This window comes from Balaenoptera ricei, chromosome 4, assembly GCF_028023285.1.
Source record: "Balaenoptera ricei isolate mBalRic1 chromosome 4, mBalRic1.hap2, whole genome shotgun sequence".
NCBI lineage: Eukaryota > Metazoa > Chordata > Mammalia > Artiodactyla > Balaenopteridae > Balaenoptera > Balaenoptera ricei.
In genome coordinates, this window is record NC_082642.1 from 95,130,962 (window position 1) to 95,158,285 (window position 27,324).

General features: G+C 43.5%; 1 protein-coding gene across 1 annotated transcript in view; it reads left to right on the forward strand.

Annotated features, from left to right (window-relative positions):
• The first annotated feature begins 14,269 nt into the window (after window positions 1-14,269).
• FSTL1 (follistatin like 1) overlaps window positions 14,270-27,324 on the forward strand; it is a 49,679-nt gene continuing 36,624 nt past the window's right edge. Inside the window, exons 1-2 of the mRNA XM_059921030.1 lie at window positions 14,270-14,395; window positions 14,557-14,613. Coding sequence (XP_059777013.1) covers window positions 14,393-14,395; window positions 14,557-14,613 — 60 coding nt within the window. The 5' untranslated portion in view covers window positions 14,270-14,392. The remainder of the gene's footprint in view (window positions 14,396-14,556; window positions 14,614-27,324) is intronic.

The window sequence follows — 27,324 nt, forward strand, 5'->3', positions numbered from 1 at the left end:
GATTAAGTCCAATCCAAGTTTCAGGTAAAAGAGATGTCACCATATAGTAGAACCTTTGCAAGGGAAAATCTTCTCCTCTTTTCACAGAGGAAAACCTTGAGCTTGGCAAGGGGAACACAGGGGTCTATTTAAATCCCCCAATTCATGAATACTCCATTGGCATATAGAGTGGATACTATGACCCAATGTCTTCTCCTCCTACCCACCTGCACACTTTCTGCTATTCTTTGTCCAATCTGCATTTGACCTAGACCTGAAGTTGTCATTGTCTCAGGGTAGATTTGTTACAGCAAAATGCAAATAACAAGTCAGTTCTTAGCTTTGGCGTTTCAAATAGGCTTTGCAAGAAACAAGGGTTTTGAGATCCAAAAGCTTGGCCTTTAGATATCAAAAGCTAATAACAAAAAAAATTCAGGGCATAAAATCATGTCAAATTATATATTATTAAATTGTGAATCCCATGTTTCTAGAAGAGCAATATAGAAAGACTCTCTTTGTTAGTTCCGGTTATTTTGTAATCAAAGAAAACAACCAAATAAGCTATTTCTGTATAGGTACTCTAGTAAGAATAAAACACTATGTTTTAAAAGAAAATGTGCCATAAACAAGAGGCTGAGAAGACTTCCAGGGGAGGGTCTATGATCCAGTCCACCATCCCAGGGTTGCACAAGAGGAAAGAGAAAGAATGTCAGCTAGTAACTTGAGAGAGGCCCTTGTGCCCTTCCACAAGCTAAGCCAGGGAGGAAAATGAACAGACCACTCAGAATCCTGCTGGGGAAATCTGAGCCCAGGGAGGGGCAAGACTCTACCCCCGTGGGCAGTGGAGCAGTTGCAGGGTCTGGCCCTAGAGAAGGCGTGGGCTGAGAGGCCAGAAGCTACCTCAGAGAGTCCCTGTGCACTGAGGCAGCAGGTATGGACCCGAAGAACAGGAGGGCCAGGAGGACCAGAGGGTGAGGGAGGTCATTGGAGATGCCAGGCGTGCATCGGTGGTGATGACCCAGGGTTATAGCCCGTCCTCACCAACGCACTCCCCCAGGGGAAAAGAGGAAAAACACTGAACCCAGGGAGCAAACTCAGACTCTGCTACCAGGTAGGAGGAAGGCTGAAGATAGGACTTAAATTCAGCATCGAAAATGCACAAATGTTACTCCCCTACGCCCTAGCCCACACCTGAGTTGGTGGCCTGAAGAATATGTTCCCACTGCACGTGTGGTTTACCCTTCCAAAAGCTGTAAAGTACAATTGAAAATTATGCTTCCAGTTAAGACTTTTATTCCACCTCGACTCCATTGAGATGCAGAAGCTAGCAGTCTGCAAGGCACGTTCTCCAGTTAAGCCACTCTTCCCGATCTCAGCTCAGAGGAGGAGGATCATACACGCCCCACTGCACCAGTTACCACAGACTGGCCAGGGGGCTTGATTGGAGCCCATTTTTTCAAAAGGGCCAGAACAACTCAAGATAGCTTAAGCAAAAAAAAAAAAAAAAATTAAGAATTTATTGGAAAGCTACCAGGGTATTCCATGAACCTCAGAGACAGAAAGAAGAGGTAGACCTTACACTAGAACCAGGCCTCTGGACCCAGAACCAAGAGATCAGGAATGCACCCCATGCTCCCCATTTCCCAGGGATCTCAGGCTCTCTCCCCTCTGCATGTTTTTGTACCTTTGCTTCTCTTGTCTCTCTCTGAAGTACAGCTTTCTCTTCTGTGTATGCTTGGCCCCTCCACCCAAGATTAACATGCAGTTTCTCAGCTCAGAGCCTGGGAGAGACGCCTAGAGGCTCAGGAGCTCATTGTAACTCAAGGAGTTTTGTTTCGTTTTAATCTTTTTAAAGGGGCTTTTCATTTTCCATTAAAATCTTTTCCAGTGTTTAAAATTTTAAACCAAAGAAAAACTGAATTAATAGTAAAATGAACATTTGTATACCCTTCATTTAGGTTTATTAATTGCTATAACTCTGTGATGTTTGCTTTCTCTCTCTGTATAATACATACACATATATACACGTTTTTCCTGAACCATTTGAAAATAAATTATGTCTATCATGAGATGTGATCCCCAATTTCTTCTTCATGTATCTCCAGAAAATAAGAACAATCCGGGAGAGAAAATTAGGTTGACTCAAACACCAGATCAGCTCTCCCTGGGTCAGGTGTCCCATCAGCTGTGGTGAGGGGTCACAAGCCAGCTCTGGGGGTCCATCTGTTTTGTTGGAGGGAAGTTCTCAGAGAAGAGCATGACTGGGTGGGTACTCAAAATGATTCTACTTTATCCTCACTACTTCTTATCCCTTTTAGAGTAAGGTGATATATATCATATATATATATAAAATATATACCACGTCATGAACCCTTGAGATTGTCTATGAATAGCTGAAACCACAAAACTGAAATCCACGAATGACAAAGGTCTACTTCATTTTAAAAATGGCTCAAATCTGTCCCTGCTAACTGTCTATAAAACATTCTGCTCTAGACCACTTCCAGCAATGGAATTCTGATATTGGAAGGTTCTGGAATAAAGTACTTGTATGCAGGTTCAGTACCTATGAAAAAATAAAATAGTTAAATAAATAGCTAAGTAGTAATTAAGAACTCACTCTGTGCTAGGCACTAAGTGTTTTACATACATTATCCAGTTCCATCCTCACAAAAACCCTGTGTGATATTATTATTCTTCACGTTTTACAGATGAAACTGAAGAGCAAAGAGCTTAGGTAACTGGCCCAATCAGCTAGTAAGCTGCAGGTCTCTCATACACTGGAATCTGTAGTCTTAACCACTTCTCTGTATTCAAAAGCATAACTGTGCCCTGAATGCCTAAGGAAACTATTAATTTTCCCCTCCCCCTATAGAGAAAGAGAACTTGAGCCCATTTTTAATAACAAAGGATGGAAATGGCCCCAATACTAAAACTGGATAGTCTCAGACAACCCTTATCATTTTTACTGCAGGAAGCTCACCAGGGAACAATCATCACAGAGTAAGTATTCTTGTGCCGTTTAGCACTATCTCTGAACAGCCCCAAATACTCCAAGTTCAACTAAAAGGTCACATGCCAGTTAAAAAGAGGTTATCCTTTTCTTAAGAACGCGATGGTGTTGGAATGAAACCATCCTTTCTAATCACAGTCCTGCCTCAGCCCACAACATGTCAATGGGAGTCTCTGAAGCACTTACTTAGCCAAGTGGCAGGCACTGTGTCTCCCACACTAACTGTATGTTCTGAGGGCCTTTCACAAGAACATGCTGGGCTAGGCAGTGTGTCCACGGAGTATACTTCTAATTACCCTCATCCTTGCAGAGACCCAAAATGTTGACTCTTGATATATTTAGTCCACAGACAAATTGATAAATAAATACACTATATTCCTGCCTCTGAGCCTGATTTGGATGCAGGGGATGAATGTTGCCTCCCACTGAGCCCATCACAATGCTTCAGCTCACTGTTCAGGTCTGGTTTAGGGCTTCTGGGGCTCATGTCCTCAGAGGCCATTCTCAACTTCACAGCCCCTGCTGGCAGCCTCATCAAGAGGAACCCTTGCTTCAGGCCGTCCTGGGTTGGTACTGCCCGGGACACCACAGTTATGCCATAGGAGATCATCACTCTCTTTCCCGACATCCATCTCATAGAAGAGGAAATAGTCCCAACATATTGAGCTTTTCCCGATAATTCCTTATGACTCAACCACACAGATAAGTTTTAAAGATTTTCTTAAGCCTACTTATGTTTTCTAATTTTAAGGGAGTGGAATGTGTTCTGAAACTTCCTTTTGGCAGTGTAAGGTACTACTTCCTGTTATTGACCTCAGCTGTACTCTTTCAAGTTTCCTTGGATGCTCTCTAGTACAACTCTTTTAATTTTAGTTGCCAAATCTCTTTGTAAAGGGAAAATTTACCCCCGTGTCTGCTAGGCTCTTTCAGGCTGCTTGGAAAAGACACACCCTCATTAGTAAAGGAATTCATTGCAAGGATACATGAGAATGTGAGCCAGGAGGCATCCTCTCCATCTTGACCGTAGACTTCCAAATCTGGGGAGCACACCAGGCTTCACGAAGACCTGGAACAACAACTCAACATTGTTCTCACTCAGTCTGAGCTCTAGTCACCCACTTTCCCTTTCTCCATCTAGCATTTATTCTTCCAAAGACAACGGATGGGATCCGTTTGTCATGCCCCACCCTAGTGCTCCCCTTATTGGTCACATTCTGTGACTCTTGGTCTAGATCGTGTCCAACTGCACTTCTCAGCTTTTGGCTCAAGGAGAAATCTCTTGTTTCATCGTTTATGGCCAGGATAGCAGGATAAACACATGGTATATAAATCCAATTTGAAAGAAAGGTGGGAGCATGACAGACATTTGAGGCTTCATGGTGTATCTCCCAATATATGTTTAATAAGTTCTGTTTTATAACTTCAAGTTTTCCTTAAAGCAGGAAAAGCTACAGACACTGGCAAATTGTGGAGATTATAGACTTAACATAGCAGGCCTGAGACTGCTATCCTTAGAAAGTCCTGATTGCAAGTTTGGTCCATGGCTGGCATCAGGAAACTTGGATTTCAGGAGGGTTCCCACCATTCCCAGAAATGATGAGAGTGGTTCATTGTGCCTAATCTGTGCAAACAGTATGGCTTGTGCTGAACACTTGCTTTCCTTTTAAAACTCTGGAATTCTAGTAGGACCAAGCAGAGTGTGCCTATATGACCAGCTCCCAATAAAAGCCCCGGTCACGAGTCTTAATGAGCTTCCCTGATAGACAATATTTCACACTTGTCCCAATTTGGGGCTGGAAGAATTCCATGCATTCTGAGTGACTCCAATGGCAATAGACTCTTGGAAGCCTGCACCTGGTTTCTTCTGGTTTTTGTCCCACATGCTTTTTCCCTTTGCTGATTTTGCTTTGTATCCTTTCACTATAATAAATCGTAGCTGTGAACACAACTATGTGCCCAGTCCTGTTGGTCCTAGCAAATCATGGAACTGGGAGTGATCTTGGTGATCCCCCAACACACAGTCAATCTGGTCCACAGATTTCCATTCATACTGAAGTAGCACCATTTCCTCACATTAAAAAATAAACTGTACGTCTATCTGCAAGGAAGAGATATTACATTCCCCCCCTTCCCCTCCCCCATACACCCATTACAGCTATTTAAGTCAGTAACTTGAAAGAGTCAGCTTTCTTTGGAAGAAGCCATAAGTGCCTAAAAATTTAATGAGGGCAAAGAAGAAACATCAAGGGGGCAGACCCAGCTGGAGGGGGCTTCCCGGCAGCATCTCTGGTAGGTTCACTCTGAGTCGTATTCAGCAGGTTAATGGCAGCATTTCTATTTACCATGAAAAGCCAGTAAAAATGAACATTTTCTGCCATGTTCACACATCCTAAATGAACCAAGTTCTTCTACTGCATGACCTTCATGTGCAGGTCAGTTTCTTTAACTAGCTGCATTTATTCACTTCCATTTTTAGGTTTTGCTGTTGCATTAAAAATAATACCTAAAGGTCTGAAAGAAGCCCTGCCATTGCTAGAAATACCTGATTTACTCCCGGGGAGTAGCCCAGACCCTGGAAGAATCTCAGTCTGTGAGGTTTTATGATAAATGTCAGTGATTGTGCTGATAATAGACTGTTCCACCAAAACTAGGCAGGGGAAGGCATTGCTTTTCAGTGGGGAAAAAAAATCATAAACTGCTTTCTACAAAGCCCATGGCTGGTGCGTTAGCATCCTGCTTCTTATCCCAAGGGGGGAAGTTAGGAGAGAAGAAGAGAGAAAAAAGAGAGAGGGAGGGTAGTAGAGGGAGGGAGATTAAAAGGGGGAAAAGAGAGAGAAATGAAATTGCCAGAGAATGAGGAAGGGCTCTCTTCAGCCTTGAGCTCTGGCCATGAAGAAGTCCTATCCCCAGGGGTTCTCTCAGGACAGTCCCAACCTATCCATAACCTGCGACTGCCAATTAACTTCATGCACCACTGAGGCCACCCTCTCATCCAGCCCAGACCAGTCCCACTCTGACTGGAACATATAGGAGGGTGGGCCCATCATTTTGATCAAACACGCAGCTTTTCCAGTCTCCACATAAATTTCAAAGGCAGTTGTTTACTCCTTCATCTGGATTAGGGGAGGGAATATCCAGTGTCCCATGTCCCAGAGACAAGTCTGTTGTTCCTCTGCCCATAACCCTACACGTCCTCATGGTGTCCCAAGCTGGGAAAGAGCCCAGGAATCTGGCCGACTGCCTTGTTCTGGATATTTGTTGATTTAGTCTGCCCAGTGTCCTTTCTTGGGAAAAACCTCCTGCCCCATACTATGTGTTTTTGGGAAGCTGTTAATCAGAATGTGCTGCCTGCTATAGGGATGGTATCATGACCCAAATACAGCCAAGCACAGGACCACTCCCTTGACAATATGCTTTGTCCAAGCACATGGTAGCAGTGGGGGGAACATGACACAAACAGGACCAATCAGAATCCTTCCCTGGGTTGGATGTACACGACCTTGGGAAAATACACACTCTCTTCTTGCTGTGGTACCAAAGCTGGGAGGATGCAATTTGGGGACTTGCACTAGCCATCTTGTCAGCCATATGGAGAAACTAAAACTGCAGAATAAGCTGAGAGTCTGATGAAAGAAAGAGAGAGAGCGAGCAAGTACTTATAGCACTGAGTACTGTATTCATTTCCTGGGGCTACCATAAAAAATTTCCACAACCTTGGTGTCTCACAACAACAGAAATTTCTTCTCTCCCAGTTCTGGAGACCGGAAGACTGAAATCAAGGTGTGGGCAGGGCAGTGCTCCCTCTGCAGGCTCTGGGGGGAGAATCTGTTCCTTGCCTCTTCCAGCTTCCGGTAGCTGCCAGCATTCCCTGGTGTTCCTTGGCCTGTGACTGTACCATCTCCCATCTTCACTTCCCATGGCCTTCTACGTGTGTCTCTTCTCCTTTGTCTGTGTTGAATATCCCTCTGCCTATCTCTTATAAGAATGCATGCGATTGCATTTAGGGCCCACCTGGAAAATCAAGGATAAGATCCTCCTCTCAAGATCTTCAACTTAATCACATCTTTGCCATATAAGTAATATTCACTTTTTTGCCTAAAAGGTAACATTTGCAGGTTCCAGAGATTAGGAAGTAAATAAATCTTTGTGGGAGTCGGGGGGGGGAGCATTTTTTTTAGCCTACCACAAGTCCCATTCAAGTCTCTGAGACCTTATTTCTTGCCAGTAAGTTCCTTCTTGTCTTAGGCTAGTATAAGTTGAGTTTAATCACTTGTGTTAAAGGTATCTTAAATAATACACATCCCCATGTCTGCAGCAAGCTGGGAAACAGAGGAAGCAGCCTAGTGCAGTGGACAGAACATCTGCTCTTCTGCAAGTGTTTGAGAAAACCATTTCCTTTTCCCAGCTTTGATACTTCACACCTCTTGCAAAGATTAGGCTTAAAGGACTGTTGCATTTGCATATGCTAACTATTTTGTTGTTTTAAACACTCTGTAATTATATTTATGGCCTGATGATCAGTTGGGACTTTTTTCAATTATGATCAAAAAACTCAACCTAAGAGGCTTGAGCAAAACCAAGCAGTCAACAAAGCTAAAAAATCTGGGGCTAATCAGGTACAGCTCAGTTTGAGGCTCTGATGATATTATTGGGCTCCATCTCTTGGCTCTGTCTCTTTACGATTGGCAGTATCTCAGGTCCCAGGAAGCGGCCCCTTGCAGCTTCAAACTCACATCATCTTGTCCCCTGGCCAGTGGAAGAGAAAGTAGCCTTCCCTGATGGGTAGAACAGAAATCTTGAAATTGGATCTCATTGGCCCTATTGGTCTGACTTCTGTCAGATGTCTACTGCTGAACTGTGTCCAAGGGAATGAAAGGCATTAGCTTACCCTAGAGATCATTGCTTTCGCTCTAGAGTGGACTAGAACACAAGGATGAAGAGTGGAAGAGGAATGGTATTCTAGAGGGATGTGCAATATGGTTACCTGAAGTGGGGTGAAAGCATGCTGGCTGCAAAAGGAATAGATGTGTACTTAATATCAGAGATTTCATGATATAAATTCCTTTAGTTTTTCAAATGAATAGGCCTGTCAAGCTCATGATAAATAGATTGATTATCATAAATCATAGTTTTGTGAACACAATTGGATAATTTATACTACCAATTCACAGAATTTTCAGAAATTAACTTGGAGAAGATTGTGTGAATCTAGCACCTTTAGACAGGGTAGAATAGGCATACATATAAATTATACATTGTTCTGTGTATGTAAATAAACACATAAATATGTAATAAATATTTCCCTAAGTTGCTGATGAAAGCATCTTGTCACAGGTGCTCTCAATGATTAAACAAAATGTCACAATGAATTTGATTAATGTCACAATGAACGTGATTAACAATAATAAATATTGCATTCAATTCTAGAAATGTTCTTTGGGCCTGAGTGTGAGATATAGTTTTCTGTAGCAGTGGTCTTCAAACTTTATGGTGACATACCTCCAGCAATAACAATGGACTAAATATATACATTATAAAACATACACAAAATATAAAACAAGAAGATGAGTTAAAGACAAAATAATCAACATTTAAAAAACACATCATTTTACTTATTAATGGTTGAAAAACCTTTATGCTCTCACTGGAAAAATAATAATAATAAATTTAGTGAGAGTGGTGTTTTTATTTTATTTAGAAAATATTTGCTTAACGTTTTGTGACAGAGACAGTTGAAGGTCTGATCCTAAGTCCAGTTTATTTTGATATTTGGTTTGATGACTGTGAGAGGTGAAAAAGATAACTCTTTTTTTTTTTAAATTTATTTATTTATTTTTGGCTGTGTTGGGTCTTCGTTTCTGTGCGAGGGCTTTCTCCAGTTGCGGTGAGCGGGGGCCACTCTTCATCGCGTTGCGTGGGCCTCTCACTATCGCGGCCTCTCTTGTTGCGGAGCACAGGCTCCAGACGCGCAGGCTCAGTAGTTGTGGCTCACGGGCTTAGTTGCTCCGCGGCATGTGGGATCTTCCCAGACCAGGGCTCAAACCCGTGTCGCCTGCATTGGCAGGCAGATTCTTAACCAGTGCGCCACCAGGGAAGCCCTAGCCAATCTTTAATAAGCAATGAAACATTTGAGGCATCCATATTTTCATCACTATATAGCAACTATGGATGGTGTAATTTGCTCTAATACTTGTTTTTCCTGCTAATCCTCAAGGGTGTGTGTGTGTGTGTGTGTGTGTGTGTGTGTGTGTGTGTGGCTTTTTGAATTTTTTTTGCCAATTCCAATGGTGTGTGCTGACCAAAAAATGCATTTTAGCTTGTCATTATATTGTTTTCCATGTACTATTTCTACTATTCCTTATTAGGTCAGGAAGATAATTGTTCCCCCTCAAGGTATGTCTTTTGCTGTTATGTAAGAAATCTAAAAGAGTGTCTCTAAATATTTAATATCAAATTGAGTGAAATTTTCTAAAGTACTGAATTGAGTACTGCATATCTTCGAACATTGCCCCACCCCCCCAGAAAAATGATAGGTACCTGTCTCAATGTCTTTATGTTCCAGATACCTGGTTTCTAAAGTTCTTGGTAATCCTAAGTACAATATTCCTAACAAATAACTCAAAGCATACTAGGGATGAGGATATCACTAATAATAATGAATGTGAATCCATATTTCACATAGTTTTATTGTTACTTTTGTGTTTGACTCATTGTCAGAACTAATTAAGTCATTTGTTTTTATCTTGTTAATGTGTCAGTCAGCGAGCTCTTTTCAGAAGTAGGAAACGTGTCAGCTCTGCCCTTTTCTTATTAATAGGAAGAAGGTTTATCCTCAATTTATGGTTCTGTTCCTAAAATGTTTTTAATCTAGTCTAGTTAAAACTAGATCATATAATATGTAAATCCATTTAAGTGGGCACACTGCAGTATAACACAATATGTTAAAGGAAACGATGCCGTCAGTCCCTGTGTGGAGAGAAGGCCCACTCTCTCCTCATGGTGTTTGGCAACAGGACATAACTCATGACTGTCTGACATAGGGACTAAATATGGGCAACAGAGTCTATCTACATATTTGCAAAGTTAATTTCTATTTTTAGATTGGAAATAAGTAAAAATAGACATTGTAATATTTTTTCCCCATGCACTCTGAGGACCCTGCACCCCAACTTTGGAGAGTGCTGGTTTCACAGTGTAGGTTGGTGATTCGTTGCTGCAGCGGACATTCTTGGCTTGGTCCCAGCATTCATTCCTGCTTTTCCTGTCAACATTACCCTTATTTTCTTTGGGGTGGGTCCTCATTGGCTTAACTTAGCCCAGCCCAGCCTCCAATCAAAGTGACTGGTATGGAGATGTCAAGAAATTCAATTTAGGCTTTCTTTTTTAAAAAGTGAACCCTAAGATTTTGTAGCAGCTCCCAAAAGAGGCTCTCTCCCTCACCCAGATGGGGTAGTCCAAGGGCATGATGAGGTTGGCACTGCAGCCAGTTTACCACCCTGAGAGCATAAACTGGAACTCCCAGAAGCCACCATATGGAACCCAGGGATGAAATAAGATTGCTGAAGGTAAAGACGAGAGATGGCAAGAAGCAGGATCCTTGCTGACCTTATTTGCGGTCCGGATGAAGGCTTTCCTGAAGCCAGACTTACCCTTGGATCTCTCAGCTACTAGGTGAATAAATTCTGTTTAACTGCATAAGCAATTTAAGTTGGCCTCTCTGTCATCTGCAACCAAAAAATTCCTCACTGATACAGCTATCAACTCCTTTGTTTTGTTGTTATCGTTGTCGGTTCATTTTGTTTTGTTTTGTGTTTATTATAGAGTCAAGTTAACCATACTCTGTAGCACAGAATTATCATCAGTATCTGCAAGGTCCGTCCATTGAATTATTCCCCTAGCAGCACACATTAATTATAAGCTTATGTACCAGGCACTGTTCTAAGTAATTTACATATATTAACACATATAATCTGCAGAACAACCCTACGGAATTTGTATTATTATTATCCCCATTTTACAAATGAGGAAACTGAGACCAGAGGTAAGTAACTTGCCCAAGGTTACTCAGTAAGTAATAAAGCCAAGATTTACTACCAAGGCAAATTTGAACCAAGGTAACCTGGCTCCTAAACCCATGCTCTTAATCACACAGTATACCAGAAAGGCTACACTATGCACATACTAACATTTGGCATTGTCCAACTCTCTAATTTTTGCCACTGTAATGAGTGTAAAGTAACATTTACCATTTCTTATGTAACTTTGGACAAGTTACTTAAACTCTCTGTGTCTAAGTTTCCTTACCTGTATATGGAGGTAATAAAATAATACTGATTTTATAGGGTTGTTGTGTAGTTTAAATAATGCCAGTGACTGTGAGCATCTTTTCTCTACTTGTTGGCCATTCAGGATTCCTTTTTTTGAGAAACTGCTTGTTCATACCCTTTGACCATTTTTCTACTGAGTTTCCTGTCTTTTTCTTATTGATTTGCAGGGGTCACATATATATTGCAGTTATGTCCATTTTAGATATTACACATCTCCTTCTAATCTATCACTTTTCTGTGGTGCCCTTGTTTAACAGGAATCTTTAATTTTGATATAATCAAATTGATCAATTGTGCTCCAAATGTGGAGAGAATGAAGACATGAAAAACAATGTTTATGCCCTCAGCAACTTAAAATCTGGCTGAAGAATCAAGACTAACAACTATATGAACAAGTGTCAGACACCGTATAACAATATGCAATAAGATGCCAAGTTGCAAGTCTATGTAATCAACTATTAACCTCTGAAAAGTACCCCAATTCTTCTGAGCTTCAGTTTCCTTACTTGGAAAGTGGACACAATAAAAAAATACTTTTCAGTTTGTTGTGATAATTAAATAAAATAAGACCTGGCTCTTGCGGTTAGTACCTGGCATATAATACCAACTGCAATTCAGATGCAAAGCAGATTAATGAAATAATAATGGCTACCATTTACGGAGGGCTGCTACCTGCCTGGCACTTTCTATAAGATACCATATTTAAATTTCACAACCCCCTGCAAGGCATTATTGTCAGATGCAGAAACCTAGGTTCAGAGAGCTTAAGTAATCTGACAAAGTCGCACAGCCAGTAAAAGGTGGCAACAAGACTGAAAGCCAGGTTCATTTGACCTCAAACCTCATGTGCTTTCCACTATGCCAAGTTATTGCCAGAAAAGGTACTAGAAAAGCAATGAAACTTTACTTGGATCCTGAAATTTATTTTAAAAAGACAGAATTTGAATAGACAAAAGGAAGAAGGAGGAGAGGAGACCATGCCAGATTCTGAGAGGGTGCAGTGCATGTGCCAGGGATGAAAAGTATTGTGAGTTCTTACAGGGCAGAAGCAAAACTTGTGCAACATAGTGCCCTTCAGTCCCAGCACAGAGATTGGGACAGGGTAGCTGGTGGGGGAATGCCTATTCCCTACTTCTCTTACTTCCATAACGAGGAAGCAGGAGTGCATTTTCTGACTGGGAAGCTTGAAGGAGGAGCTAGGGATGTGTCCCTCTGACCCCTCAAGTTTGGGAAGCAGGCCTGCCCCAGGAAGCATGTATTTTCTGCTTTTCCAGAAACTGTAAAACTGCAGTCAGTTTTATACAAGCAGACTTTCCAACCCTGTTTGTGACTGGTGGGGTATGTTCCATTCTGGGGTGAAGTACAAGCAGGCCCTTGTTCCTGCAGATCTAAAGCCACTGCCACCATTCCAGTTTTTACCAGGGACAAGGCTGACATTTTGCTTTCCACCAGTCTGACTCCTGCAGCTATCTCAATGGATTCTGAACTTGCATGGGCAATATGGGTGTTATTTGAAGCCCCCTAAGGCCACAACCGTCGGCACTCAACAAACCATGGTAAAAGAGTGAATGTGATAAGTTCAGAGGACAATGAGAAGATGGCCTGATTTGAGCAGAGGACACATAAGTAGCTTAAGTAAGGTTAGATGGATGACTTACAAGAAAGGCTTTTGGATTTGACGTGGGAAGAGTGCTTAAGTTTCTGAGCAGGGGAAGAGCATGAGGAAGACAGTGTTTATGTAGAGAGAATACGGCAGTGCGCTGCAGTGGCGACTGGGGGGGAGAACTTGGAGCTGGAGGGAACCAGAGGTGGTTTCTATAATTCCTAAGTGAGGGAGGATGAAGGTCTGGCCTAGGGAAGTGGAAATGTGAACGGGGGTGAAAGGATGAAAAGGAGATCTCAAAGGAAAAACTGCCAGGATATGGTCACAACTGGGGTCTGAGAAGTAGAGATAACGTTTTTGAGGGAGCACTCTGAAAGAGGTAGATGAGCAGGCCCAGAGCTGGTGGGCACGTTAAATCTGAGGTGTCAAGTTGGTTTGCTCTCCGCACCAGGGACACCGGGCGCACGGTAGGAAAAAAGCTACGGTGTGAGCAGTTTGCGGAGTCAACACTGTCAAAGACGCAGCACACATTTGAGGACCTCTGGGAAGAAGTTGGTGGAGATGTGAAGTATGAACATAGAGGGTGCCCGGGATGACCGGGGTGGGAGTAGGGACACAGGTGAAGCTGGGAGGAGGAGAGCAGAGGGACGCCGGTCGCTCCTGGGCTTGAGGGAAGGACGGGATGAGGCTACAGGCAAACGCTGGAATCAGGATCTTCTCAGCAGAGGAGGATGGCCTCCACCTCCCCCCCTCCCCCCAGGAAATCCACAGTTGAACCCAAAGCAGCTTTCCTCAGGCTGGCTGGTCTTCTGGGCCCTGCGCCCCCTTCCGCGCGCTCTGGCGACAGTGATGCCCTGGACCCGGAGCTGCGGGGGTCCCTCTGCACCTCTGGCCCTCTCTCTATCAGCCGTAGGGAGCGACTTCGGCTCCCCACGCCGCAGGGCCTTTCCTCCCAGGTTCCCGCCCCAGGGCGAGCCAGGGCCCCCAGCATTACCGCCCCACCTGGCCACCGCCGCAGCCCGCGCTCGCAGCCTGGCCGAGCTGCAGCAAGCCAGCGGCCCCTCCCGGGGGTGGGGTTTCGGCTCCCCACACCCACACCCCCTCCGCCTTTGTTGCAGTGTCCCCCAGGACCACCCCCTCTGTGCCTTGGCCTCCACGTCCTGGGGGCTAAACTAGGGGCCTGGGTTTCGGGAAAGGGGTTCGGCGGCGCCAGGACGCCCGCGGGCTCCAGGACGTAGCGAGGGGCTGGGAGGAGGGAGCGGAACCCTGAGCCGCGGGGGCCGCTGCTGCAGAAGGGGGAGGAGAATGGGGAGGAGCTGGGGGGCAGGCTGTCGGGGAAGGAGGGGTCTTAAGGGGCGGCGAGGCCAGGTCGGATTTCCTCTGAGGCTGGCGATCCGCGAAGCTCCCACCTTCCCTTAGAGCTCGCTGCAGCCGCCTGCCCCCGCGCCCTCCGGACACCGGAACGGGACCATGGTGAGAGCGGGGTGCGCTGCGCGGAGCCGAGCGCACTGGCCCGACCCCTCTGGGCTGCCGAGGGTGGCCGGGCGGAGGGAGCGAGCCTCCGAGGCACGAGGAAGTTTCCGGGGTCGACACGGGGCTCGGTGCCTTCACTCTCGCTCTTGTCTTTTCCGCAGATGTGGACACGCTGGCTCGCGCTCGCGCTGGTGGCGGTCGCCTGGGTCCACGCCGAGGTAGGTGAGCCTGTGAGGAGGTCCGAACTCAGGCGCCGGGGCCACTGGGGTCTGCGCGTCGCGCCGGCGGTGCGTGAGTCCCGGGGATGCTCTCCCCGGGTAGGACTGGGAGTTTCCATCTGCCGGGTGAGGGGGGCGCTCGGAGCAGAAATGCTGCTTACGAAACTTAAACCTTAAAATCAGGAAAAGTAGTTTGGGCCGTCAGCGGGAGCCCCCGCCGCGGCTAGTATGGAGGGAGAGTGGGGAGGGGGAGAGAGGACGAGCAGGGCCGATTGGGATGCAGGCGGCAACAAGAGCAGGAGCCGAGTTCAAAAAGGCGCCTGAGTTCTTTCCTTCACTTAAGAGGAAATTGAGAATAGTTGGAGACTTTTCCCTTCCGAGTCTGTCTCCTGGGGGAGGGGGGTCGGGGGATCTCGGGAGATTCTTCTTTTAGGGCGGGATAATTTTTTTTCTCTTTTATAAAGTAAAATGATGATTCTCTGGGTTTGTTTTTTTTTTTCTTTTCTTTTTTTGTAAAGTGCCCTCGGATTTTGCGTTATTATTAGCGCCAAATAACGGCCTTTTAAAATCTCAATTTTTTTCTTAAACTGGCGTTGCGCAAGTATGAGTGATCCATTGCTCTGCTCCTTGAGGGTTCTGCGTTTCCAGTCAAAGTATTTCAGCGCCTTTTGGGTAATGTTTTCTTTTCAACTCCAGTGACCTTCCTGAGACACTACAAACAAACCAACAAACCCTTCGCTCACAAGCCCCTCCATTAACTCAAAGGTTTATGGACAGAAAATAAACAATTCTAAATTCCCTGGGCTCTAGTCTCCAGAAAAGTGAGGTCAGAAACCAAACATTTGATAATTATGGCAGGAAATGTGGAAGGAATTAAAAAGCATGAGGGAGAAGAAATGGAATGTACATTACAAAAGAAATAGCTCCCTGGTGGGTGGTTATTCTCCCTCTTTGAATTTTTTTTCTTCATATTACAGTTTAGCCCCACCCTTAGCATCACAGCTTGACTGCCCAGAAAAGTCATAAAAGCCTGCAAGGTCTTCACGATTACAAAAAAAAATACACATTATACTGAACTCTCATTTAATTCACTACCACACTTTTGGTTGATCTGGAAACACGTGCTGTTTTTACTCACAATGAAATAAAAATAGCTAATATTTTTTGGATATCTACTTTGTGTTGTAATAAAACTCCATTTGAGTGATGGGGAAACTAAGTCAGAAAGGTCACATAATTTATCTAGTGTCCTAAGTTGTTAAATGGTAGAAGTGGGATTTGAACACAGTCAGGCATCGCACCCCAGGCTCTTAACCACTGTCTCACACAAGGACTTCATATTTGCCATGTACTTCTTATATAGCAGACATTGGTTGGGCTGCATGCCTCATTTCTTTTAAAGCTTCCCAGAACCTTGTAGGGTCAGTTTTGTTATCCACAATTTACAGAGGAAGAAACAGGTTCCGGAGACTAGGTAACCTGCCCAAGATCTCACAGCTAGTTCTCAGGAAGGATCTGAACCCAGCTCCTTCCACTGGTGGAGCTCATCTTGAACTCCAGATCTGCTTCTAATGCATTTTGTTCTCCAGGGTTTGAGTTTGAGGGAGGATCCTTCACTGGCTGATTTAGTCCTGGCTGAGAAACAGCCTTCATCCTTGCTGTTGCCCTCAAAAGGCAGCTGTAGTCCATTGATGGATGAGGTGAATCCCTGGTTTGTTTTACTGCAGGTTTAGGAATTGCCAGCTAGTGTGTGAAATTGCTCTGTGAACTGGAATGCACATTTGAGGAGTGAGGATGCCATAGGTTCACTCGCCACAAGGCTCTGTAGCCCAAGGTCTGGGATCTATTCTCCCAAGCTGTTTGTACTACACGCCCTCCCCCCCCAACCCCCCAGTGCATTGCAGGGAAAAGCTTAGCCCTCATAGGAAGTTCCCCCAGCAGCAATTTCCTGCTTGAGGTGGAAGAGCAGAAAGTACTCTCACAGAATTCCCAAGGCAAAATCGTGGGGAAGGAGGCAAAATCAAGAAGTGCTGAGGCATGAAAACGGAGGAAGTGGTGCAGAAAGAAGGCTGTGAACTCAGGGTATGTGAGGAGTAGGTATGATGTAGCTTTCATTTCATGACTCCAGATTATTAAGGATTATTTTTTTTATCAGTACAATCTCTTGGTATCTGGCCCTGGTAACATTTGGCAAGTTTTTAATCAATGTTTTAATAATAATAAATGAAAAGGTAAATTAGCTCTAGCAATTTGGATATTACTTTAAGCATTTTATCGTGTAGTTAATGGTGCTTTTGCAGTGGAATATTTTTCCTTGTTAGCTGCAACAACATATAGCAAACAAAGCGAAGTAATGTTATTTACTGTTTTTATTGACATGAATCCACTTTAGTAGACTTTAGGGCTGAAATCGTACAAATATTGTTGAACTTTTAAAATGAAATTTGAAAAACAGTTTTCTTGGTGCTTTTTGACTTAATACAAGCGCAAGGATTCAATTCGGCATATTTTTAAAGTATGTGATTGCACAACAAATTATGTTGATAGTTGAAGAAGCCAAGCCTTTGGAATAGTAGTAGACCTCTAGAATCAGGTGTCCCTAGCTTGAGAAAAGGTGGTTGTCATCATTATTAGTGCCAGTCTGTAAATCCTGTTTGGTTAGATTCAAGAAACTATTAACAAATCTCATTAAGGAAAGTGTTATATTTTTAATGTTTTCCATGGTCTCTTGGCACCTCAGGGTTGATTTTTTTGACTGCTTCCTCTCTTTCTTTCTTTTTGTCTTAATACTTCAGGCAGCCTCCATCAAAATTCCATCCCATCCACTTGAGCTCACAGCCATGTACTCTTTAGAGTCTGCTTGAAAGGGGGTGTTGGCATGTCTCTTGATGAGCATATATTAGTATCTGCTATGGACGAGGAATGGGGGCTTGCAGCGGCAGAGCAAGCTACCTTGTTTCAGAATCTTTTGGGAGAGGGCTGTGTGGGCCTGCTCACTCTTCCCTCACCCATCCCCCTCCCATTGAGAATTCACTGAGAGGTGTGGATAGTGGAGGCTGGGAAAGGTTGACATGTGCCCTTGAGTCTCAGGAGGTGGGTATGAGTCTACTCTAACACCACAGGCTGGAGGGGACCCTGTGGCCCAACTGCCTGCTTCCAAAAGGCAGCGTTGGCAAGTGCCCAAGCACACTCCACTCTCCGTTGGTGGTTATCTCTGCTGGCACTCTGATTTCCAACATTCCAGGTCTATAAATTCATCATGATAAGTCACAAGTACAGGAGACTGATTCACAAATCAGAACACTCATTCCAGTAAGGGAATACTTAACCTATGAACTGTGAGTGCATCACTTAAGATAATAGCAGCAAGAACAATAACAATTATACATATAGGCAAGAAGATTATTAGGGCATTGTCCCTCTGAAGCCAGGTTTCATAACCTCATTTATACCCTATTATCAACATACAGTTAAGCAACCACTAGGGGTATTACTGGCAGATGTGGGGTCTCCTCTTTATTCTTTACAATTATTCTAATAGCAGATTCAGGAAGGTCTAGAGTGTGATTTTCCCATTTTCCCTTGATTTTCTCCACATCCTCTGACTGCTTTTTGAAGCTACAGCAAAAACTAGGATTTTAATATCCATCTTGTACATTAACCACTAAAATAATCTCTTGTTTGTTTATCCTTTGGCAAATAAACCCCTTGCTGTGATTCTGGAGACCATTGTTAGAAACTGGGATGTTAAAACATGGCAGTGACTCTGCTGAATAGCCAGAACAGATGGACAGGCACCCTGCACATTGAGGCCCTGGATATTGAAAATGTCTTTAGCAAGGACATGTCACAATTCCCGTAGACGTCTCTGGATTGGGTAATGGAAAGCAGGAGTCCATTCTCAGGCTCAGAAGAATGAGTTTGGGAAGAGCTGTGAGGTGGGGGCATGGGCTGCATGAATGTAATGTCCCAAAGAAGAAGATAAAGTCTTCAAAGTCAGTGAGTCAGGAAGACACATGTTTCCAGGAGAACAGGGAAAGGGTGAGCTGTAAATACCAGTGGTCACACATAGAGAATTGAAAATGTCATGGTGTCTTTTTCCTGCTCCTTTTCAAATAAATGGACATCCAGACAGAAATTTCTAGTAGCCACAAATAGTATTAGCTTAAGGACACCAGATATTATAGGACTGAAAAACAACTTATACTTAGATGGGTTCATTTTGTAAGCTACGTGACTGATGTCCTGCAGGTCAAATGCATACTTTTCTCTAAGGTTCCATCTTCTGTCACTTGTGACTTTGGCATGAGGTGCTTTCTCCAAGAGTGAGTCATTAACAGCACAGGCCTTCCCTTCACGGTGCCCATCAGTCAGTATTCCCTGATGTAGGCTGAGCGTGCCCTACACAGGGCAGAGTCATGGATGAAGTGCAAGACATGGTCTCTGCCCTCAGGTTGCTTACAATCTAATGGTGGGCCGTTAGATTTAAACTGTGGCAGCTGTAATGTATAATATTATAACTGCATGATGAACAACTATCTTTATTATTATTATTGCTTTTTTTTACATTAACAGAGGACTTCCCCTGATTTTTAAAGTTATTTTACATTAGTACAATGCACAAATCTTTAATGTATAGTTTCATGAACTTTTGCATATGAATATACCCATGTAGCCACCACCCAATCAAGACTGAGGGAGTTGGTACAGTAAGGAGGCTATGAACTCAGGGTGTGTGGAAACAGTTAAAATGAAAAAAAGTGAGGTATAGATATGATCAAGGTTACATTTCATCACTTGATGATCATTATCATTTAATTAGTCCAGTCTCTTAATGTCTGTCCGTACTAACATTTGGCAAGCTTTTAATTCATGTTTTAACAATAATGAACCTTTAATAATTCATGAAAAGGTAAATGAACCCTCTCTATATGAGACTTGCACTTTGGATATTATTTTAAGCATTTTTAACTTGTAGTTAACAGTGCTTGCAGTAGAAAATTGTTTTCCTTGTTAGCTACAAAAACATAGCAAAGACAGTTAAATACAGTCTTTATTGACATGAATTCATTTTAGCAAACTTTGTATAGCTGACTTGACTGTTTTGCTGATGGATATTTCAGGGCTCCATATAATCTACACTGAGAAACCAAATCAAGGAAAGAAACTCAAATAATTCTATTTGACCACTTTACCCTGGTCATTATTACTTTTAAAGGGACTCTACATAAGATGCCTATCACATTATTTATGAAAGCTAAAAACTTAAAACCTACTACATACCTAACAAGAGGAGAAGAGTTAAGAGTTAACAGCAATGTATGCCACTAAAAGTTATGTTTACAAAAAATTTAAGGCTCTGGCAAATGATTATCATTTAAATAAAAAAGCAGAACACCCCCCCACTCCAATGCCTATCCTCACAACTATGTAAAAATTTATAGAGAAGTATGACAAAATGTCTTAAAATCCATCATGAGGATTCTTGTGACATCTCACCTTTTTCGAGAGGAATTTATCCTTCTAATATATGCTATTTTATTTAAATAAAAAAGTTATTTTCTGATAAAATATGGAAATTAAATATGTTCATAAAAAGCTCAGAGAATATAGAAAAAACTAGAACAATGAATAAAGTTGCCCATAATTCTACCACCTAAAGATAAACTAGCCCTTCATCCCTCCTTTGAGAGAAATTATCAAAGTCAATTAAAAGATGTATGTGATATGCCTACTAGACACTGTAAGCAATGAAAATTAGTGCCTCCCAACACTATGATAAATCACCTGCAGAGATGGAACAAACATGGTGTGCATGTCACCACTACCCTCTCCCTTACCCATGGCAGACCTTACTAATCAATCATAGAATTCTTCCTTCTGAGCCTGGAGGAGGTTAGAAAATCCTTCTCAGCAATGCTCTAGACAGCCACTAGCAGTTACTCTGTGTGTGTAACTGTGTGAGATAAAAGACATTTGCCTTTTCTGCTGGAAAAGTCAATCCAATTTGACAGACATTGGTATATCTTTAGCCAGAATTAAGATGATTAGAAGACAGAGATTGGGACTATGAAACAACGACAACATGGGGTAATAGGTGCTGGAGCTAGGGTAGCAAATGGATGAAAATGTCGAGAAAACAGCAGTTTGTTCCTGGCTCAAGCTTCTAAGTTCTTTAGATGAGTTCGAACACCTTAAACACGTAAACCAAACTCTCTAATATTGGCCATCAACAAAAATATGAGAATTTTCTTGGCTCTTCTGCTGGAGTAAATAGTTGTTCTTGCTAAGGCTCTAAGAGCTGCTGCTGTCCTAGATAACAGCTTCTGCATTAGCAGCCGCCTGGCAAGAAACTGCTAATGGAAAGCTCTTTGGGTAGTTGGAGTACAGAATATATCCTGTAAATCTGCATCTTCTGCTGTGGTTGGAGGATTTCCATGTAATCTCTTTGCAGACTTTTTATATGCTCATTTGGAAGCCATCACTAGTAAGCTCTTCCCAGGATTGTCTGAATTTATGACCTTTAAAATGTTTCCTGTATAACCCCAGACACTTTGTGACCAACTAAGCTGTTGCCAAAACAAGTCATGTGACACATGGCAAAAGCATGATATGTTGCAGGCCCGGTTTATACATATGTGTGGCATGGGAGATTGGCTTGAATTGGCTTGAGGTAGGGAAAATGTCTTTTACTACTTTTTATCGTAGTCAAGATTTAAAATCCTGTGTCTGAGGCAAAATTTGTCTTATTCCACAGTCTGTCATTCTGTCCCTCAGTGATAGTAAATGAATGTAATTTATTGATCTACAGCAGTGCTAGTTACACCAGTCACTCTGCACATATACTGCTATTAAGAATAGTGTGGGCTTCCCTGGTAGTGCAGTGGTTGAGAATCTGCCTGCCAATGCAGGGGACACGGGTTCGAGCCCTGGTCTGGGAAGATCTCACATGCCGCGGAGCAACTAGGCCCGTGAGCCACAACTACTGAGCCTGCGCGTCTGGAGCCTGTGCTCTGCAACAAGAGAGGCCACGATAGTGAGAGGCCCGCGCACCGCGATGAAGAGTGGCCCCCGCTTGCCACAACTAGAGGAAGCCCTCGCACAGAAACGAAGACCCAACACAGCCCAAAAAATTAAATAAATAAATAAATAATAATTAAAGGTGCTAATAATTTTTTAAAAAAAGAATAGTGTGGAACTAAAAGCAGTACCATATTGGTCCCTATCCTGAAGTAGCTGCTACCACCATAGCTACTGTACAGCTCAAATGGACCTGGCCATTAGGGGGCCAAATCTATGGCATTCACAGAAATTACCACCCCCTTCCTCACCTCTTGCTGCTGGTGCAGAAATCCCTGACATGCAGCTGTGGGATGGATGCCTTCTCAGAATTTGAGAGGCTCCGTGGGAGCTGCTGGGGCCATTTTCAGGCTGTTCACCGTGACCACTTCACCAGTCTGTCCAGTAGGTGGCAGCTTTTTGTGTGGAACTTCATCTGAAATTGTGTCTGTTCCTGGAGTGTTAGCGCTTTTCTCTTATTTCGTGTTTTCATGTCACTCAGGCCTTCTACTGAGTTCCTTTCTTCATTCTCTTCTCTTGTTCTCATATCTGGGTGTTTCCAAGTCTTATCTTTTACGTGGACCGCGTTACAGAACTTTCTTATTATTAAGAAGAACATAATGAAAGAGTCCTTGATTTAGAAGTCCTGCTCTTCCCCTTTCTTGCTAATGTTACCTTTTTAAAGCCACCTAATTAATATGTCTGACTTGCAGCTTCAGTTAAGAGCAGGGGCTTTGGGGTAATGAATAGGTTTGAATTCTGGCCATGTCGAGCTGTGAAACCATGAGCAAGTTACTTTACCTCCCTGAGCTTACTTTCTTCATTTGTAAAATGAATAATGGCTAGACGTCTCTCTTGCCTATCAATCCAATTAGATAATAGAAAAGCCTCTTCTCCTCATAGCACACAGTCAACACCAAACACTTGCAAAAAAGAAGTGCATCTTAAGAGTCCCTACTGGGCACTGATAAAGAATGTTTTTAACTAATGATTTCAACAAGAGAATTCTCAATTTACACATTAACATTCACTAGGCATTGTCTGTATTTGTACAACCTGTGCACTGGCTCAGGTTGTTGTTCTGTTCACTGATTTATTGTTGAGAGGAAGTATAGCATAATGGTTTAGCACTCAGGCCTTGAAGCTACATTACCTGAGTTTAAATCCTAGCGTAGCCCTTATTAGCCCTGTGAACTTGGGGAACTTACTTAACCTCTCTGGGTCTGTTTCCTCATCTATAAAATGGGCTTAATATGGAGTATTTACCCCGTAAGTTAGTTGTGAGAATCAAGTAAGCTATTCCATGTAAAGCAATTAGAAGAGTGGTTTGGCACACAGAGTACAGTAAATGTTAGCTATTATTATCAAGCTTGTGGCATCTCTACTTATTGGAAGAGCTCCAAAAGCTATGGTTTGTGTGTGTGTGTGTGTGTGTGTGTGTTTGCACACTCGCATGTGCTCATGGCTGGCAGAACTCCCCTTGCTTCCTTTATTCTCTCCAGAGATTAAGGATCACCTTTTAAAAGACAGCTAGAATATTTATTTCAGTGGATGCTTTGACGCCCAGAATTCATATCAGAACCCTTGCCTCTACTGAGCCAATCTTGCCTTCAAACTTCCAGCATTTCCTCTGTGAAGCCACAGCTCTGTTATTCCTCCGGGAAAAGAGTTAAGGACTCACTGAGCACCTTCCATGCACAGGCAGTGCATGTTGAAAGCCAGCATAGGTTTTCCCTGAAGACTGAGTGAACAAGACAGAGAACTGGAAAGGGAAGAAGAGTGAGAAAAGGCAAAAAAGAGAGGTGATAAAACTCCTCTGGAATTTTTCCAGATTCAGTTTTTCTCCTGTGCCCACCCTTCTTACACATGGAGGTGGCCACCAGATATCTTGGATTTTTTGTGGGCTTTTTCATTTGCATATATTCTTGCTGTAGTCCCCGTAGCACGGCCTGTTCCCGTGCCACAAATTCTCAATTTGGGGTTTAGAAAATATGATCAGGCAAAGGAATAGAACGCTTTGCTTTCACTGTTTGAAAAATAAATACCTTCTCTCAAAGACAGGGTAGGAAGTATTCCTGGAGCAGGCTGATTTGTCCGTTTGGGAACCAAGGCAGTGCTTTGGGTGTTTTGCACACAAACTTGAGTCCTCTGCTGGGCGCTGCTGTGTCTGGCAGCCAGCCCTGACTGCAGCCTCACGTGGCCACCAATTCCCAGGCCCCGGAGCCTGGTCTCTTTATTGCTCCCTGTGTTGCTCTCTTCATCTTTTCCCTCTACCTTCTTGTCTTTCCTTTTCTTTCTCATCTCCTTCCTCCACCATAACAGAGAGGTCATCGTGGAGTGTTTGGGCTGCATTTTCAGAGCTGCCAAAACATGCACAGAGCACCAGGTTCACATTTCATGCAGAGAGAAAGCTGCACAAAATCTTGATGCCATTATTTTGCTTCACCCATCTGGGACAAAGTAACAGTTCTCCAGGTAAACTCAAGGAAGGAAAGGTTTCCTGTTGTCTGTCAGGCACTGAGTTAATGCTGGTGACTAAGACACAGACCTGTCCCCAGAGGGCTTGCAGTCCACTGGGGGAGGCAGACAGGGCGGAGTGACCCAGCATTGTAAGTGCTAGGACAGGGCTGACAACCTAACCCAGCACTGGGGGTTGTGGGAAGGCCTCAGAGAGGGTGTGCCCCCAAGCTGAGCCCCAAATATGAGTGGTGTTAGCCAGACAACAGCAGGGAGAGGGAAAGAGCCTTATCTAACTCTCACAACATGATGCTGTTACTATAATCTTCATTTATCAGTGAAGAAACCATGGCTCAGAAGATTCAGTTAGTTACCCCAAATCAGTCACCTAGTAAATCGTAAAGCCAGGATACAAACCCAGGACTTCCAACTCTCAAGGAAGGCAAATACTCTGTGTTCAAGTGTGCTTAAGGTCCAATGAGCCTTATTTCTGAAAGTGACTTTGAAAACAAAGCAAAGACCTTTTCTCTAGGTTATATGGACTCAAAAACAGCTGCACAGGCTCTGTCATTTAACTCTTCATGCTCTATCAGCTGCAAGTGCCTGGATCAATACTTGAGGCCTGGTCATGGTCATTCTGGCCACATCGACATGGGGATGGCCTCAACTTGGTTCGGGTCCAGGTGCTTCTTTGACCCACATTGAAGTACAGTATAGTTGTTCCATCAGAGCACTTGCCTCATAATGGTCAGTGACTCAGGAGCTGCTTTAAAACAGTTTCTTTGTCCTTCAGATGTATTCACAACAATTCCACATTGAATAAGACCAAACTGCAAGACAGCTCTAAGACTCCAGCTGAGTGTCTGGGTATGGTTATTCAGACTGTCGACTGCACAGAAGTGGCTGGCCAAGGGGGCCAGCTGGGCTGACTCCATCCTGCACTCTGCTTACCAGTCTCTGTGCCCTATCCTGGGCCTTGTCTGCCCACCCAGAGGGAGAACCACCTTTTTTCTAACTGATGTGCAGAGCTTCCCAGACCCAACATTTTCTCTCAGATATAAGATGCTTATTCGACTATGGTGGCCATTTCTCCTCTGTACATTTTGTAAATTGATATCATTCAGAGTCTTAGCAAGCTTTCATAACAGGCCTCCATCAAAAGCCAGTTCTGTATTTTTGTGGATTTTCCTCATGGATTACCTAAGATGATACAAATGGAAATTTTTAAAAATCTGTCCTTTTACAACCAAAAATGTGCTACTTTTGGCTCTTGCCCAACTCAATCTAGTTTGGGAACTATGATTCCCCAGGAATTGAGAAAAGCATTCCTAGCTTCCCCCGGATTGCTGGATTAGCACAGCTTCTCAGCCCACAGCTGAATTCCAGCCCCGAGGAAGAAACGTCTTAGACAGAGTGAACTCCCAGCCTGGAGCCTGTCAGAGGTTGTGTCATGTGTTTGCATTAGCTGAATAAAAAGCAAGCAGGCTTTCTGGCCTTACTCCCCCTCCTCCCCACACCCCCCTCTGGAGAGGCCGGTTAAAGTCTAGACAGTGTCTGCTTGGCAGTGAGCCTTTTCAGCACAGTCTGCACAGTTGTGCAGCTCTGACTTGGGTTGCCTCTCTTCACTCATTCCCTCCCCCCTCGCCCCCGTTTTCTTAGTTAGCCTTAAACTGTCTCAGGGGACTGGCATGAGCCACACATGTAAGAAGCAGGTGAATGAATTTATGAGACCGTCAGCATTCAGCTGTCCTGAGAGGTTCAGAGTTGAGAAAATATCAGCAGTGCTGGCTGCAGCTGTGACTGAGTTTACAGAGATTCCCTGATGTGAGTCAGCTTCCAACAAGCCTCCATTTATTGGCCAGAGATGGGCTGGAGGGAACCCAGGACAGACAGTGGCACCCAGGTAATGAGCCTCGTGCCGTCCTTGGTGGAGTGAACTTGGGCAAGTCACTGGGCCCCTCATCTGCAAAATATGGGGGTTAGAGTAGGGGAGCTCTCAAACCCAGCTCTGAAATCCTATCCATATAAAAGGAGGCAGACATTTTAGGTTGGATTGTCAAAGTATTCTACTTAATGGAGTTAGGATATTTGATTAGCTCTTGTCTTAATTGACGGCCCAAGGAGGAGCAGTTTGAAAGAGAAGCTGGCCCAGGAATGGGAAAAGAGAATGAGTAAAAGCAGGAGGCATTTTGTGTCCCTTGCTTTCTCCTGTGTGCATTGAATGAAATATAAACGGTACATCACGTGGCACCCGAACAGTCTTCATGCCCAGAAATCCCAGTTGCTGTCTATTCTACAGAAAGGTATCACTTGATTTTTCCACTTTAGAAAGCAGCTAATCCACAACACTGGGCAAGAAATGAAGGATGCTGGGTCTTCTTGGGGTTGAGCAAGGAATCTTTTTTTTAAAAAAGAAGACAACCCAAGATTCCAAAATGTGCAACTGGAGCTTTTACTGAACTTACAAAAAAACAAAAACAAAACTTTCTTCTGACCTTTGTAAATGTTCACATTTTCTTTTCAAAATAATGATGCAATATTGAAACAGCTTACAAAAATCATTGTCTGAAAGCATTGCATGGACCCTATTTTGTTTTCCAGAACTCTTCTTGCCTTCTCACCATTTTGCCTGGCCCATGAGCAGGATCCTGGGTTTTCTCAACAGGAATTGATGAAGTTCCTGCCCTGGTCCTCATGCCTTCTCTCTAAATCTGTTCAGGGCTCTTGTTACAGCTGAGGGCACTGCTCTTTGGCCTTGACCTCAGTGGTTAAATCAAGTGACTTGAGAGGGTGAATGCAGTAAGGAAGCAGAGGCCAATGCAGATGTTTTAGTCCTGTTTAATGCTTGGTACCTTAACTGCACTCTAGTTCCCGAATCCCACTAGGCAATCCCAGTATGCTAAATTGTGCTGACTTTTGGTTCTGAATGGGGGGCCAGCCCAGTGCTGTCTGTGGCTTTCCTAATAAGGCCACTTGTACAGTGTCAGAATTGAATTCAAATTGGCTGTGCTCCAGGGTAGACTATATACACAGACACACCCATAAATTTTACTACTTAATTGACTTAAGTTTCACTACTTGGAGAATGTGACCATCTACTTATAGCTCAAATACACTCCCCTCACAAAAACAAATTCCTGTGGAAACTAAAGAAGAGAAGCATATATGTTGTTAAATTTCCCTTAATTTGATTGT